Source organism: Notamacropus eugenii, chromosome 2 (genome assembly GCF_028372415.1).
Source record: "Notamacropus eugenii isolate mMacEug1 chromosome 2, mMacEug1.pri_v2, whole genome shotgun sequence".
NCBI classification, from domain to species: Eukaryota; Metazoa; Chordata; class Mammalia; order Diprotodontia; family Macropodidae; genus Notamacropus; species Notamacropus eugenii.
The window spans coordinates 404,507,610-404,521,655 of NC_092873.1; the positions used below are offsets into that span (position 1 = coordinate 404,507,610).

General features: G+C 34.5%; 1 protein-coding gene across 14 annotated transcripts in view; it reads right to left on the minus strand.

Annotated features, from left to right (window-relative positions):
* AKT3 (AKT serine/threonine kinase 3) overlaps nucleotides 1-14,046 on the minus strand; it is a 428,671-nt gene that overhangs the window by 142,856 nt on the left and 271,769 nt on the right. For all 14 annotated transcript variants that reach the window (XM_072647619.1, XM_072647620.1, XM_072647616.1 and 11 more), the window contains one exon: nucleotides 5,532-5,663. In XM_072647619.1, coding sequence (XP_072503720.1) covers nucleotides 5,532-5,663 — 132 coding nt within the window. The remainder of the gene's footprint in view (nucleotides 1-5,531; nucleotides 5,664-14,046) is intronic.

The window sequence follows — 14,046 nt, forward strand, 5'->3', positions numbered from 1 at the left end:
GTGTTCAGAGAAGGCAGGGTTGACCAGGGGAGACAGTTAACTACTGCCTAACAAAAAGCAAAACACTTTTGAGTAAGGATAGGGTAAAAGGAAACAGAAAATAGAATAAAAAGGGGGAAAATAGCAATCATAACTGTGAAAAAATTTGAAACAAGTTTCTCTAATAAAGGTCTCATCTTTTAAATATATAGAGAAATGAGTCAAATTTATAAAAATAAGAGCCATTCCCCAACTGACAAATGATCAAAAACTATGAAGTCAGTTATTCAGATAAAGTAATCAAAGCTATCTATAGCCATATGAAAAAATGCTCTAAATCAAAACTGATTGGAGAAATGCAAATTAAAACAATTCTGAGATACTACCTCACACCTATTAGATTGGCTAATAGGATGGAAAAAGAAAATGACTAATGTTAGAGGGGATATGGGAAAATTGAGACACTAATGCACTGTTGGTGGAGCAATTTGGAAATATGCCCAAATATTTAGAAATTGAGGGGATGTCCATCAATTGGGGAACAAGTGAACAAATTGTGGTATATGACTATGATGGAATACTATTGTGCTATAACAAATGATGAGCTAGATGCTCTCAGAAAAACTTGTTAAGGCTTACATGAACTAATACAAAGTGAAATGAGTAGAACCAGGAGAACATTCAACACAGTTAATAGCAATTATAAGATGATCCACTGTGAATGACTTAGCTATTCTCAGCAATACAACTCAATGACATGATGAAAAACGCTATCTATCCCCAGAGAAATAAATGATGGGAGTCTCAACAGAGATTGCAGCATACTTTTCCCCCTTTATTTTTCCCATTTTGGTCCATATTTTCTAACATAACATGACTAATATGGAAATATGTTTTGCATGACTACATGTGTATAACTATATCAAACTGCCTGACTTCTCAATGAAGTATTATGGAAGGAGGGAGAGAATTTGGAACTCAATTTTTAAAATGCATGTTAAAAATTGTTTTTACACACAATGGGGGAAAAACAAAAATAGTATTTTTTTTAAAAAAGTAGGGGTTGATTTATTTTTGTCCCTGTATGCTAGTACCTAGAATAGTTTCTACCACACATAAAATGCTTAATAAATGTTTGTTGATTGACTTATTGATGAAAACACCTAAGGACTTCATTTAGTTTGGGGCCCAAGACTTCATAGGTTTCAGTAATGTTTTCTGGACACCTGTTAGCATTACTATTTGGACTTACATGAATTAGCAGAAATGTATTATGGAAATCCGTGAGCATTAGGAAATTATCTGTAATCATGGCCTGGAGATACACATACAAACATACAAATACTCCCATATATATGTATGCCCTAGGAAGATAGCTAATCATTTTACCGTCATGTTAATACACAGTTGTCTCAAAACTACTCAAGCAAGAAGCCACACTTAGTATCAATTTCTCTCCCCTAGAGAAATGTTGTGCCAAACTCTTCATAGGGATTGACTTTCCTTCTAACCTTCTTAGGTCTTTCTCTATTTCACATCTTTCTTAATTTATTAGCACATCAAAATCAAGCAACCAATAAATAAACATTTATTAAGCACCTATTAAGTGCATTGTGCTAAGTGCTGGGGATACAAAAAGAAACAAAAGAAAGTCCTGGCTCTTAAGAGTCAACTGGACATACAATTCAAGTTGTCTGAAAGGTAGCTGAAAATGTAAGACAGGAGGTCAGCAGAAAGCCTAGGGCAAGATAAATAGATTGGAGAATCATCAGATTAGAATTAGTAATTAAACCCATAGGAGCTGATGGGATCAGCAAGGGAAATAGTATAGAAAAAGAAAAGAGAGCACAGGACAGAACTCTGAGACACACCAAAGGTTAATGGTGCTAACATCTTGAAAACTGCTCACACATTCTATTCCATTGTTTTACTAACATTTTGTCTTCATTTATTAATTTGTTTTCTCAACTTCCATGTTCATCTCTTGCTTTTTTTCTACTTGTCCACTCATTTCAGTCATGTCTAACTCTTCATGACCCCAATTGGGGCTTTCTTGGCAAATATAATGGAGTGGTTTGCTGTTTCCTTCTCCAGCTCATTTTACAGAAGAGGAAACTGAGGCAAACAGGGTTCAGACACACAGCTACTAAGTACATGAAGGCAGATTTCAACTCACAAACAGTAGTCTTCCTGACTCCAATTCCAGCCCTCTATCCAATACACCACCTAGCTTCCCCTTCCACTACTTTTCTTTTTTAAATAGATTTTTATTGAAATAATTTTCTTCATATACCTAAATCCTTCCTGAGGGGGACACAAGTCTCCCTCCCAGAGAGCCATCCCTTGTCACAAAGAATTTCTTTGAAGAGGAAAGGGGGGAAAAAAAGAAAAAGAAATCAGCAAAATTGATGAATATATTATAAAAATCTGAAATTACATGCAATGTTCCACACTTGTGGACTCCCCTACCTCTGCAAAGAAGAAGGAAGTATGTTCTTATATTTCTATTTTAAGACCAAACTTATTCTTTATAATTTTGCAAAAGTCAGTTTGAATTATTTTGTGGTTATTATTCTGATTGTAATCGTGTATATTATTTTATTGGCTCTGCTTACTTCCCTTGGCATCAGTTTTACATAATCTTCTTCGTACTCAGGATGTTTATAGCTTCTTATGGGACAATAAGTACATTCATGTAACTCAATTTATTTAGCCATTTCCCAATAACCGGGTTTCTATTTGCATTCTGTTCTTTGCTACCATTTAAAGTATTGTTGTGAATATTTCACTGCACATAGAGTCTTTCTTTTTGTCAGTGACTTCAGTTTATACCTAGCAGTGAACTCTTCGGGACAAACAGCACACATGTTTTAATTCTTACCTGATCACAATCTGCTGTCATTCCACCTCTCTATATATCTTATAACCCCAAACCCTATTCTTGGTCTTCACTGTGACCTCTAATCCCTCAACCCCTTGGTTATTTCCGAGTCAACCCTATACTGTCCTGTCTTCTCTATCTTGACCCCTTGGTAAACCAGCTGAACTCCACACTGTCTTCTTCTCTCAAGTCTTTTATTCCTTATCCTATCATAATGATCTTACCCTGCCAAGCCTCAGTCTTGGATTACTCCCACCAGATGTTGCCTTTGCTCCTCATATGCTGTTGAATAAAGCTAGAGAAAACAACATAACCATGCTGAGTGGGTCCACTACAAATTTACTTTGCTTAATATCAATTAGGCCCATACTGTAGTAAAGTAATACTGTCATTTTTAACTGACTTACTATCTCACTTACCACTGTGCCTTTTGTAAACCTTTTATAGCTCTTTAAACTTGCTCTCCCTTGCAACCCTCTCAGTCAAGAACCTGGCCTCATATCTGACTGAAAATATCGAGAATATCTGCTAAGGGTTCACTCTTCTCTCCTTGTCATCTCACTTATGATAATGATAGGTGTTATTTATATAATCCTTACTATGTGCCAGGCACTGTGCTAAATACAAACATCTCATTTGATCCTCACAACTCTTGGAGGTAGGTGCTATATTATTCCAATTTTACAGATGAGGAAACTGAGACAGGCTTTAAAAGTCATTAAGTGACTTTTCCAGGGTACATAGCTAGCAAGTGTCTCAGGCTGGATTTGAATTTAGATCTTACTGACTCCAGGTCTGGTACTCTACCTACTGCACTTATGCAAAAACTTCTTAATTTCATGCAATTAAACTTATCTGTTTTATCTTTTGTATTTGCTTCCATCCCACTAGGTTAATAATCATCACCTAGTTACAGCACAAAGAAGTAGGTATTTTGCTTCTGTTGTAATATATTTATGGTATGGTTTTTAATATATGTCATGTCATCCTTCAAATATCCTTTGCAATTTCTTCTTCACCTCAACACATTCTCCTGCTCCTTCTCCCAAACAAACTTCTTTCACAGAAACTGAAGGCAAAAATCATCCTGTACTGCTAGACCGGTAAACAAATATGGGAGATAGATACTTATGTACACTGGTGATCTGGGGCAAAGGAAAAGAAATGGAAAGGCAAGGAAAAGAATGTTAGCTATTTATTAAATACTAATAGTTATCCATTGAGTTAGCTCAAAGAGTTAACACTTAACCTGGCTTATTTCTCTCAAAGGGTCTTCCATTCCCATGCAAACACTCAAGCTAACAAAAGCTTACTTATTTAAATTGGGAAACAACAATGACAGTACTTATATCTGATTCCTTGGAAGATCACTTGGAAAATATTCTTCCCCATGACATTAAGAGAAATATCACAAACTCATAGCACTATATTAAATTTTCATGGTCTCAATTACAAGCACAGGTTTGGCATCTTTCCTAGAGATTCATATTAAGTACCTTTCCTCATCCTCTGATGGGTTTGCTTGATTCCAACAAACAATAACAAGTTCCTTTGCCCTAGGATTCAGTGCTTCAGCACAGCTCTGGCAGTCTGAACACTTCCTTCACTTCAGTTCAGTTCAGTCCAGTTTAGCCCAGTCTCCCAACTTTTAGAGCATAGCACTTATTCAATCTGCACTGGTAACCTGGTTCTTCTCCCACACTGCATCCCTAGTCAAAATTGCTATCCCAGAAGTTCCTAAACACTCTATTTCCTTTTTTTTTTTTTTTTTTTTTGGGAGGGGATGCACACTTAGGTTTTCTTCAGAGGAGAAAAGGAGAAGAATTCCTGATACATATGCATTGCATATATGTATTTAATTTCCCAAGGAGGGTGTAAGCTCCTTAGAAGAAACAAACATATTTTAATTATTTCCAGATCATATCTCCTCCAGCGCCAAGTACAGTGCCTTACATGTAAAAGGCAATAAAAAATTGGGAAGCCTGGAGCAGATTTAGGAATCAAGAAAGAACAAGGTTTGGCACAAAGAACGGAAGCAAATATTCCAGGTCAAGAAGTGATGTACAATGACTTACAGGCACAACTCTTGATTAGAATGGAAATCGTTTTCCGGTACACAGACAAAGATAGAGTGGGTATCTGTTTATAAGGACATTAAATTTTACTCCAGAGGTAAATCAGTGCTAGGAGAAAGATACTAGAATAATTCAGCAGAGTTTAGAAGGCTATGCAACAGAATATCAAAGCCTGCTAGTAGCCGTGCTTCAAAAGCCCAAGAATCTACCCCCTTATTTTCCTTTAAAATATTTATTCATTTTTGTCTATCTTAGAGTACCATAAATGTGTCAAACAATTCCAATCATAGCAAGTTGAATTTGAATAATAATATTGAATTCAGAATACCAGTGCTTTTTAATGCAAAATATTTTAGTATTGTTCATGCACAGATAATAATGTTGCATTTCCACATATTTAAAATTAAAACTATTGTTCTGTAAGAATATCAGTAATTATTATTATATATCTTCCAAATTTTAAAGAAAATATTAAAAATCAGATTTTAATTTAATGGAATCACAACTTTATCCATTATATGACTGCGAAAGTGAAAATTTCTACTTCACAGGATTCCTGAAAACAAAATTTCTGAAAGAAAGGGGAAATAGGTTACCTTTGCAATAATTACTTCTTTCTTCAAAATCTTCATAGCATAATATTTTCCACTTGCCTTCTCTCGAACCAAAATCACTTTCCCAAAAGTGCCTTTACCCAATAGTTTCAAATAGTCAAAGTCATTCATTGTCTGGAAAGGGACAAATGAAAAATGAGTAATGAAAAATGAGTAACAAATGGTTCATAGAATTGAAGTATATTTTAAAGATCTTTCTTTTTATAGATATCAGGGCCTGAAGAAGTTTTAAATTTTTCTTAAGGTCACTTAAAAAAACGCAGCATAATCACTATGATAGCACGTAATTAATTATGGAAACAAATAGATGCTTAGATATAAAATTAATTCAATACAAACTGAGTACTAAATAATAACTGTCTAATATTTTGTAGCCGAGACAGCAAAATATGACTTGTCTCAAATTATCTAAAGATTTTTAAAATATGGTTCCAACCTGTGATTCCAGTCAATTTTACATTATTTTTCCTCACACGCTCTGTGTTCCAGCCAAAAGTATACTTGCTGTTTCCCATAAACAACATTCCATCTCCTATTCACATAAATATGTAAATGCTGCCTCCCTTCCCTGGAATACTCTCCCTACTCTCCTCTTAAAATCTTCTTGTTTCCTTTTAGACTTCACTCAAATGTCATTTCCTACATGAGATCATTCCTAATTCCCCCTGGTCATCAATGCTCTCCCCTCTATTGCTTTGTATTCACATTATTTTTTACGATGACTTGTATGGATTTTTCCCAGTAAGTTCATTGAGGCAGGGCCTGTTTCATTTTTGTCTTTGTACCATCTGATAACAGTGTCTAGTATACACCAGGTGCTTGATAAATGCTTCTTAAATAAATTAATAAAGCTTTATTTGAGGAAAAAGCCTATATTCTGACCAATGGACACACTTGCTAACCACCATGTTGGGTCAATAAAACAAAACACCATGGTGGGCTCTATGGGGGTAGCTAGGTGGTACAATAGACAGGGCACTGGACCTGGAGTCAGGAAGATCTGAGTTCAAATCTGGCTCAGAAACTTACTAGATGTATGACCCTGGGCAAGTCACTTAGATGTTTCAGGATCCCTATCTGTAAAATGGGGATAATAACACAAACTAACTCCCAGGGCTGTTGTGAGGATCAAATGAGATAATAATAAGCCTGGCACACAGTAAGAGCTATATAAATGCTAGCAATTATTATTATTATGGGAGATACAGAAAAGTGATAGACACAATTCAATGGTTTGTAGGCATGCGTGTGTGTGCGTGTGTCACAACAGTTAAAATATATATTTAAAAGCCCAATGAGTGATTCAATATCAGCTAGGCTGAAATAGTTGGGGAAGACTTTCTAAAAGAGGTGTAGCATTTGAGTTTTTCTATGTTTGAAAAACACACAGGATTTTGATAGAAAGGTAAGTAAACATAATTCCAGTAAACCAAATACATGGAAAAGGAAACTAGAGGCTGGACTGTGGAGGGCTCTGAATGAAAGGTTAAGGTACTTGAACTTTATCCTATAGTCAATAGGGTATTATCATAAGTTTGTTTTGATTTTACCTCTTTTAATTTTTTCTCTTTTACTAAGAGTCAAGAAGATGACACTTAAAAATTACATTTTGTATCTTCTATATTCTCAGCATTCCCATAAAATGCTTTATATACAGTGGAAGTCAACAATTTTTGTTGATGATAATTAAATATCACTGATTATGAATATACAGTTTACAATGCAGATTAAAAAAAACTGTCTAATGGCCATACTCAACTTCTAATTGATGATAAATTTAAAATGGATATCTAAATATTTCATATAGTTGTAAGAAGACCATGTGGTATTCTAATGTGAATATTAGTTCTCCCAAAACTTATCATCCTGCAAGATGAAATCAATTCTGAAACTCATACTTCTTCAGCACTCATTGTATCTAGAGTCCCTCTATATGAGGGTGGGGGTGGGGTGGACATCTTGGAACTTCTCCCATTCCCTCCGTCCAAGGAAGGCATCAGAAAATTCACCTCATTATTTCCTACCTGGTTGACATCCTGGATTTCATGATTTCCAGAAAGTCATCATTCTGCAAAATGAATTCAACTTTATAACTCACACCTCCTCTGATTATTTCCCTTTACAGCTGCATGCCTTCATCATGCCCCAATGTGAGCTCCTTGAGGGAAGGGACTATCTTTTGCTTTCTTTTGGGGAGGATCTCTGACATTTGGCACAATGCCTAGCACACAGTAAACACTTAACAAATATTTATTTATTCTGACTCCTTGATTGTAGTATAGGCCAAATTGGCCTGGAGGGGATATTCCAGGAAACATGAGCCAGAAGCTTCCCTGGAAACTTCTAGGACCTTCAGGAACATGATGACACAATAACTGTGCAGTGGCAAATGTGGTGGACTCTTTGGCTCCTTTCATCCATATGGTGTCTCAGCATCTAAAATGTCACCCAAAATGGAGTCACCATGTCTAGAGTGTCCTCCAGGGAGGTTCTAGGCTCATGCTCCCTAAGATGTCCTCAATGGAACAATTCAACCTCCATTATTAAAAAAAAAGTACTTTTATTTTCATTTTTAGATAAAGATTAAGAAATTGCATATAAATACAAAGACATTATTCTCAACACAATGTCAATTTAGATCTCCACAACATTCTGTTATTTAGAGTTTTAATTGCATTTGCTTCATTTGCTAGCTGAAAGAACTACAAAAAAAAAAAATAAAATGCATATTATGTGTTCTAAATATACCTGTATATAAAAGATAAATGATGCAATCACTACAGTCTGATCTAATTCACAGATATAATAAGTATGAATAAAAAAAATCTATAAAATGCTTTGGAATTCACAGAGGAAAGGTGAAATAATTCTGCTAAGACAATTTGCCATAAGGACTATAATTCTTAGGTATAATAAGGTAAAAAAGAAAGTATGACAGGCCTAATTCTGAATTTCACAGCTTCTGTCAGTTTGACTGTCAACCTTTTTTCTTTGTAATATGCATTTTGCATAGCAATAAATATTAGTAAAAAAAAAAAAAACAATCCTGGTGACAAAGTCAGAAACAGACTTCAGATCTATTTTGACAAAACTCTTCAGAATATTTAAAAAGCATCACTGCTACCAAATGCTCATATTCTGCCAAAATTACAAAGTATTTGTGTTTTGCAATCTGAATGCAACTTGATTTTGTATTCTAACCATGATACATTGCTTAGGTAAGAAAGATATTCCTTTGTTCATGGTGTCAAAGAACAAGACAAAAACTTATATTTAAGTTGAGAGAGTAAAAAGTTCCCTTAAAATCAGCCTTCTAATCACTAACCTTAAGAATTCATTATTAAAATTCTAGTTTATTAAGTTACATATTATGAGAAGTTTAAGACTTAGTATCACTAATGTTACATATCCTTTATATTATTTTGACTTTAAAAATGAAGATTGTTTAAAATATATTGACTGATTTAGGCCTGAACTAAGGTGATAGCTGTGTGAATGGAGAGAAGGGGTTGACTGCAAGAGAAATTGTGAAGGTAGAAATGGGAAGCTATGCCTATTAGTTTAGATTATAGGAGAGGGAGTGAGGAGTCTAGCATAATGCTAATGCAAGCCTAAGACACAGGAAGAATTGTACCTTCAGCAAAACTGGGAAGTTTGGAAGAAAGGTGCTTTTGGAAGGAAAGGCAACATGTTCTGTTTGGGGCAGGCTGAGTCTGAGATCCAGTTTGAAATATCCAGGCAACTGGTAATGTAAAACTAAAGCTTAAGGAAGAGACTGGAACTAGAGTTATAGACCTATAAGCACAGAGATAGTAAAACGTATAGGAACTGTTGAGATTGCAGAAAAAATATACACAGAAGAGAGAAGAGAACACGGGTTTTAAAGAATACCAATGGTGAGAGTGGTGAGGTAGATGATGAATTAGAAAAGGAGAGTAAGGAGTTAGTAAAGTCAGATGGATTATAAATTACCTAAATAACTCCATTCAAAAATTTTGATTAATAGATTCAAACCTGGAAAAAGGTCTCTATGAGAATGACATAGCTGTCCTAAGCCCCTTCATGTTAAATATTTCTATCAGTGCTTAGGATGCAGACAATGATGACATGCTTATAACATATGCTGACAGAGATAGAGGGGAATAGATCATATTTTGTATAAAGTAATTAATATCCCAAAGAATTCTAATAAGCTGAAACAATGGAACAAATCTAATAGGAATTCAGATAAAGTTTGATAGGCATAAATATAAAACCTGGTTCTAAAACTTTTTAAAAACCAATTGCATTAGATGGAATGATGTGGCTAAAGAATAATTTTTATTTTAATAAAAATTAAAAATTTTCATTCACTTCACTAATACAAATAGTGTTTAGAAGATAATTAGCCTGTTAAATTCCATACTGTTTACACAACACCTGCAATATTCTGTTCAGGTCTGGTCACAATATTTTAGTATGAACATAGATACACAAAACCAGAGAAAGGTAATAAAGTCAGGGGGCTTAAAATGAAGTCATTTGAAGATCAGTAAAATGAATTGGTGATGCGTAGATATGAGGAAAAGTAGACATGACAGGGATGTGATAGTTATCTTTAAATACTTGAGGAAGAACAACTATAATTTATTTTCATTGGCTGCAGAGGGTAAAATAACAAAATGCTGACCTATGGAGATAAAGAGAAAGATATCAACTCAACATGAGTAAGAATTGACTTAAACAAACTGAATGGTCTTAAATAGCAAAGTCACCAGTGTGCTTAAGCAGAAATTGGATAACCACTTGAGAGGGATGTAAGAAGCTATTTATACTGGGAAAGGAGCTGGAGGGAACTAGATAGAGAGTAATCTTTTTTTTTTTAACTATTTTGTTAAACGTAATGAAAATACATTATTAAAAACTGTTCATAATGGAAATTCATAGTTCAAATTAGGCATTCTTGTTTTTTTGTATGTTGGAACGGTTGTATATTTTGATGACTTTTATACAAACACATTATTTACTATTTTAATTACTTTTTAAATTCTGAGTTTCATATTCTTTCTTTTCCTCCCACACCTCTCCATCCCACTGAGAAGGCAAATAATATATCAATAATACCTGTGAAATCATGCAAAATGTATTTGATGTTAGTCCTATCTCAAAAAAATAAAGCAAAAAATTATACTTTAGTTTTCAATTAAGAGTTCATCAATTTTCTTTCTGGAGGTAGCATTTTTTCATCATGAGTTCTTTGAAACTGTCTTGGATCATTATATTGATCAAAGTTGTTGTTAAGTCATTTCAGTTGTATCTGATCATCGTGATACCATATGGGATTTTCTTAGCAAAGATACTGGAGTAGTTTGCCATTTCTTTCTCCAACTCATTTTACAGATGAGAAACTGAGGCAAACAGGGCTAAGTGACTTGCCCAGGGTGACACAGCTAGTGACTATCTGAGGCCAGATCTGAACTCAGAAAGATGAGTCTTTCTGATTTCAAGCCCGGCACCTTATCCACTGCCAACACCTAACTGCCCCATTGATCAGAATAGCCCAGTCTTTTACAGGTGATCATGATTATAACATTGTTACTACTGTACAAAATGACTTAATGGTTCTTCTCACTTCATATAAGTCTTCCCATGTTTTTTTTCCTGAAATCACACCCTCCCTTGTCATTTCTTACAGCACAATATTATTCTGTTACATTCAGATGCCACTATTTGTTTAGCCATTCCCTAATTCATAGCTCCCAAAGTAGGTGATACTCTCCCGTGGTGCAGTGGCAGCCTTGGGTGCAATTGAGGACAGTGCATAAAATAAGGGGGTGGTAGAAGCATAAGGAAAGAAGGGAAGATAAGAAAATTTTGAAAAATCATTCATACATGTTTCATTTGTTATATAAAAGGCTTAAAGTTGTAGTGATTACATTATTTCCCAAATAAACATAAAATACCAGTTATAAGGGATAAGTGATTCAGTCCAGCAATAGGTCTTAAAAAGCAAGTGTTGGCATGTGAAAGTGTCGTGCATTGTCAGAAGTCTAGTATGCACTGTAATATATGCATGTAATGACTTGTTTACAATATGATACTACATGGTTGCACGAGGCAACATTGTGTCATAAAAATTTCAATGGAAGAAAAACCTACAAATTTACAATAAATTAGTTTAATGCCATTTAAAAATTTTACATTTTTTTGAAACAATGCAAATTTTTTAAAAAGCCACACCACTAAAGGTATGTCAAAGAAAATAGATTTCTGGGGGGTGCTGAGTAATTTTTTTTTTAAAGGAGGTGGTAGGTCAAATAAGTTTGGAAACCTCTGCCTTAATTGATGAGCCTCTCCTCAACTTCTAATTCTTTGCCACCACAAAAGGAGCAGCTAAAAGTATTTTTTAATATATAGGTTATTTTCCTTTATCTTCAATCTTTTGGGGTTCAGATATATTGTTGGATCAAAGGGCGTGTTTTGTTTTATAGCCTTTACATATAGTTCCAGATTGGTCTCCAGAATAGTTGGACCAATTCTTTACTCCACCAACAATTCATTATTTCCCAGATCCCCTACAGCATTTGTCATTTCTGATAAGTCTGAGGTGGTACTTCAGAGAGGTTTTGATTTGCGTTTCTGTAATTAATAATGATATAGTGCATCTTCCATATGACTATAAATCACTTTTCTTTCTTCTTCTGAAAACTTCCTGCTCTTATCTTTTAACCATTTATTAGTTGAGGAAAATAGCTCTTATTTTATAAATTTAACTCAGTTACTTATATACCTTTATAAGAGAAACTTTAAAAATTTTGATACTAATTCATTATTCTTGGTATCCCAGTAAAATGAGTTTGCCCGATTACCTCTTTTAATTAGGTCTGTTTTTGCTTTTGCTTTGTCTGAGATCACGATTGCTTACCCCTGCCTTTTCTACTTCAGTTGAAGCCTAATAGATTCTGCTCTAGCCTTTTATTTTAACTCTGTATATCCTTCTGTTTTAAGTGTGTCTCTTATGTACAACACATTGCTGAACTCTGGTTTCTATTCTGCTATCCACTTCCATTTTATGGTTTAGCTCATTCCATTCATATTCATAATTAACTAACCGAATTTTTCTCCATCTTATTTTGTCTATTTATCCTTCTCTATTTGTATTCTGTCCCTCCTCAAAAGCCAGTTTTGCTTCTGACTGTCTCCCTTAGCCTGCCCTCCCTTGTGTAAGGCCCTTCCTCATATATCTCTTATCCCTTTCCTCTCCTATTTCCCTACTGTGTAAGACAGATTTATATATCCAATGGAGTTTGTTTATGTATTCTTCCCTCTTTGAACCAATTCCAATGAGAGTGAAGTTCAAGTACTCCACCACTGTACCCTTCACCATAAAAGTTCCTCTTTATGTGCATCTTTTATGTGAGATAATTTTCCGCATTCTACTGTTCCCTTCCCCCTTCTCCTAGTGCAACCCTCTTTCTCATCTCTACATTTTTGGGGGGATCATTCCAACATGATCGATTCTCATTTATGTCCTCTGTCTATGTGGACTCCTTCTAACTGCCCTAATAACAATCAAAGTTCTTAGGAGTTACATATATCATCTTCCCAAACAGAAGTGTAAGCAGTTTTGACTTTATTAAGTCCCTTACAATTACTCTTTCATGTTTACCTTTTCATGGTTGAGTCTTATGTTTGAATATAATATTTCTATTCAGCTCTGATCTTTTCATCAGGAATGCTTGGAAGTCTTCTATCAATAAACATCCACTTTTCCCCTTAAGGATTATATTCGGTTTTGATGGGCAGGTTATTCTTGATTCCTAGCTCCTTTGCCTTCTAGAATATCTTATTCCAAAGTCCTCCACTCTTTTGTTATGGAGGCTGCTAAATCTTGCATAATCTTGACTGTAGTTCCACAGTACATGAATTATTTCCTCCTAGCTACATACAATATTTTCTCCTTGAGGTGAATTTCTGGAATTTGGCTGTAATATTCCTGGGAGATCTCATTTGGGTATCTCTTTCTGAAAGTGATAGGTGTATTCTTTCGAATTCTATTTCACCCTCTAGATCTAAGATATTGGGGCAGTTTTCTGTAATAATTTATCAAAATATGATGTCTAGGCTCTTTTTTAATTTATGGTTTTCAGGTTGTCCTATAATTTTAAAATGATCTCTTGATTTATTTTCATGGTCAATTGTTTTGCCAATGAAATAGTTCAGATTTTCTTCTATTTTTTCATCCTATTGACTTTTTAAAATTGATTTTTGAAGTCTCATGGAGTCATTAGTTTCCAGATGCTGAATGCTAATTTTTAAGGAATTATTTTCCTTAGTGAGCTTTTGTACCTCTTTTTTCATTTGGCCAATTCTGTTTTTTAAGGAATTCTTTTCTTCAGTGAATTTCTGTACCTCCTTTTCCATTTGGCTCACTATGCTTTTAAAGAAGAATTGCTCTTCAGCAAATTTTTGTGCTTCCTTTATGATTAAGCCAATTCTGTCTTTTAAGGATTTGTTT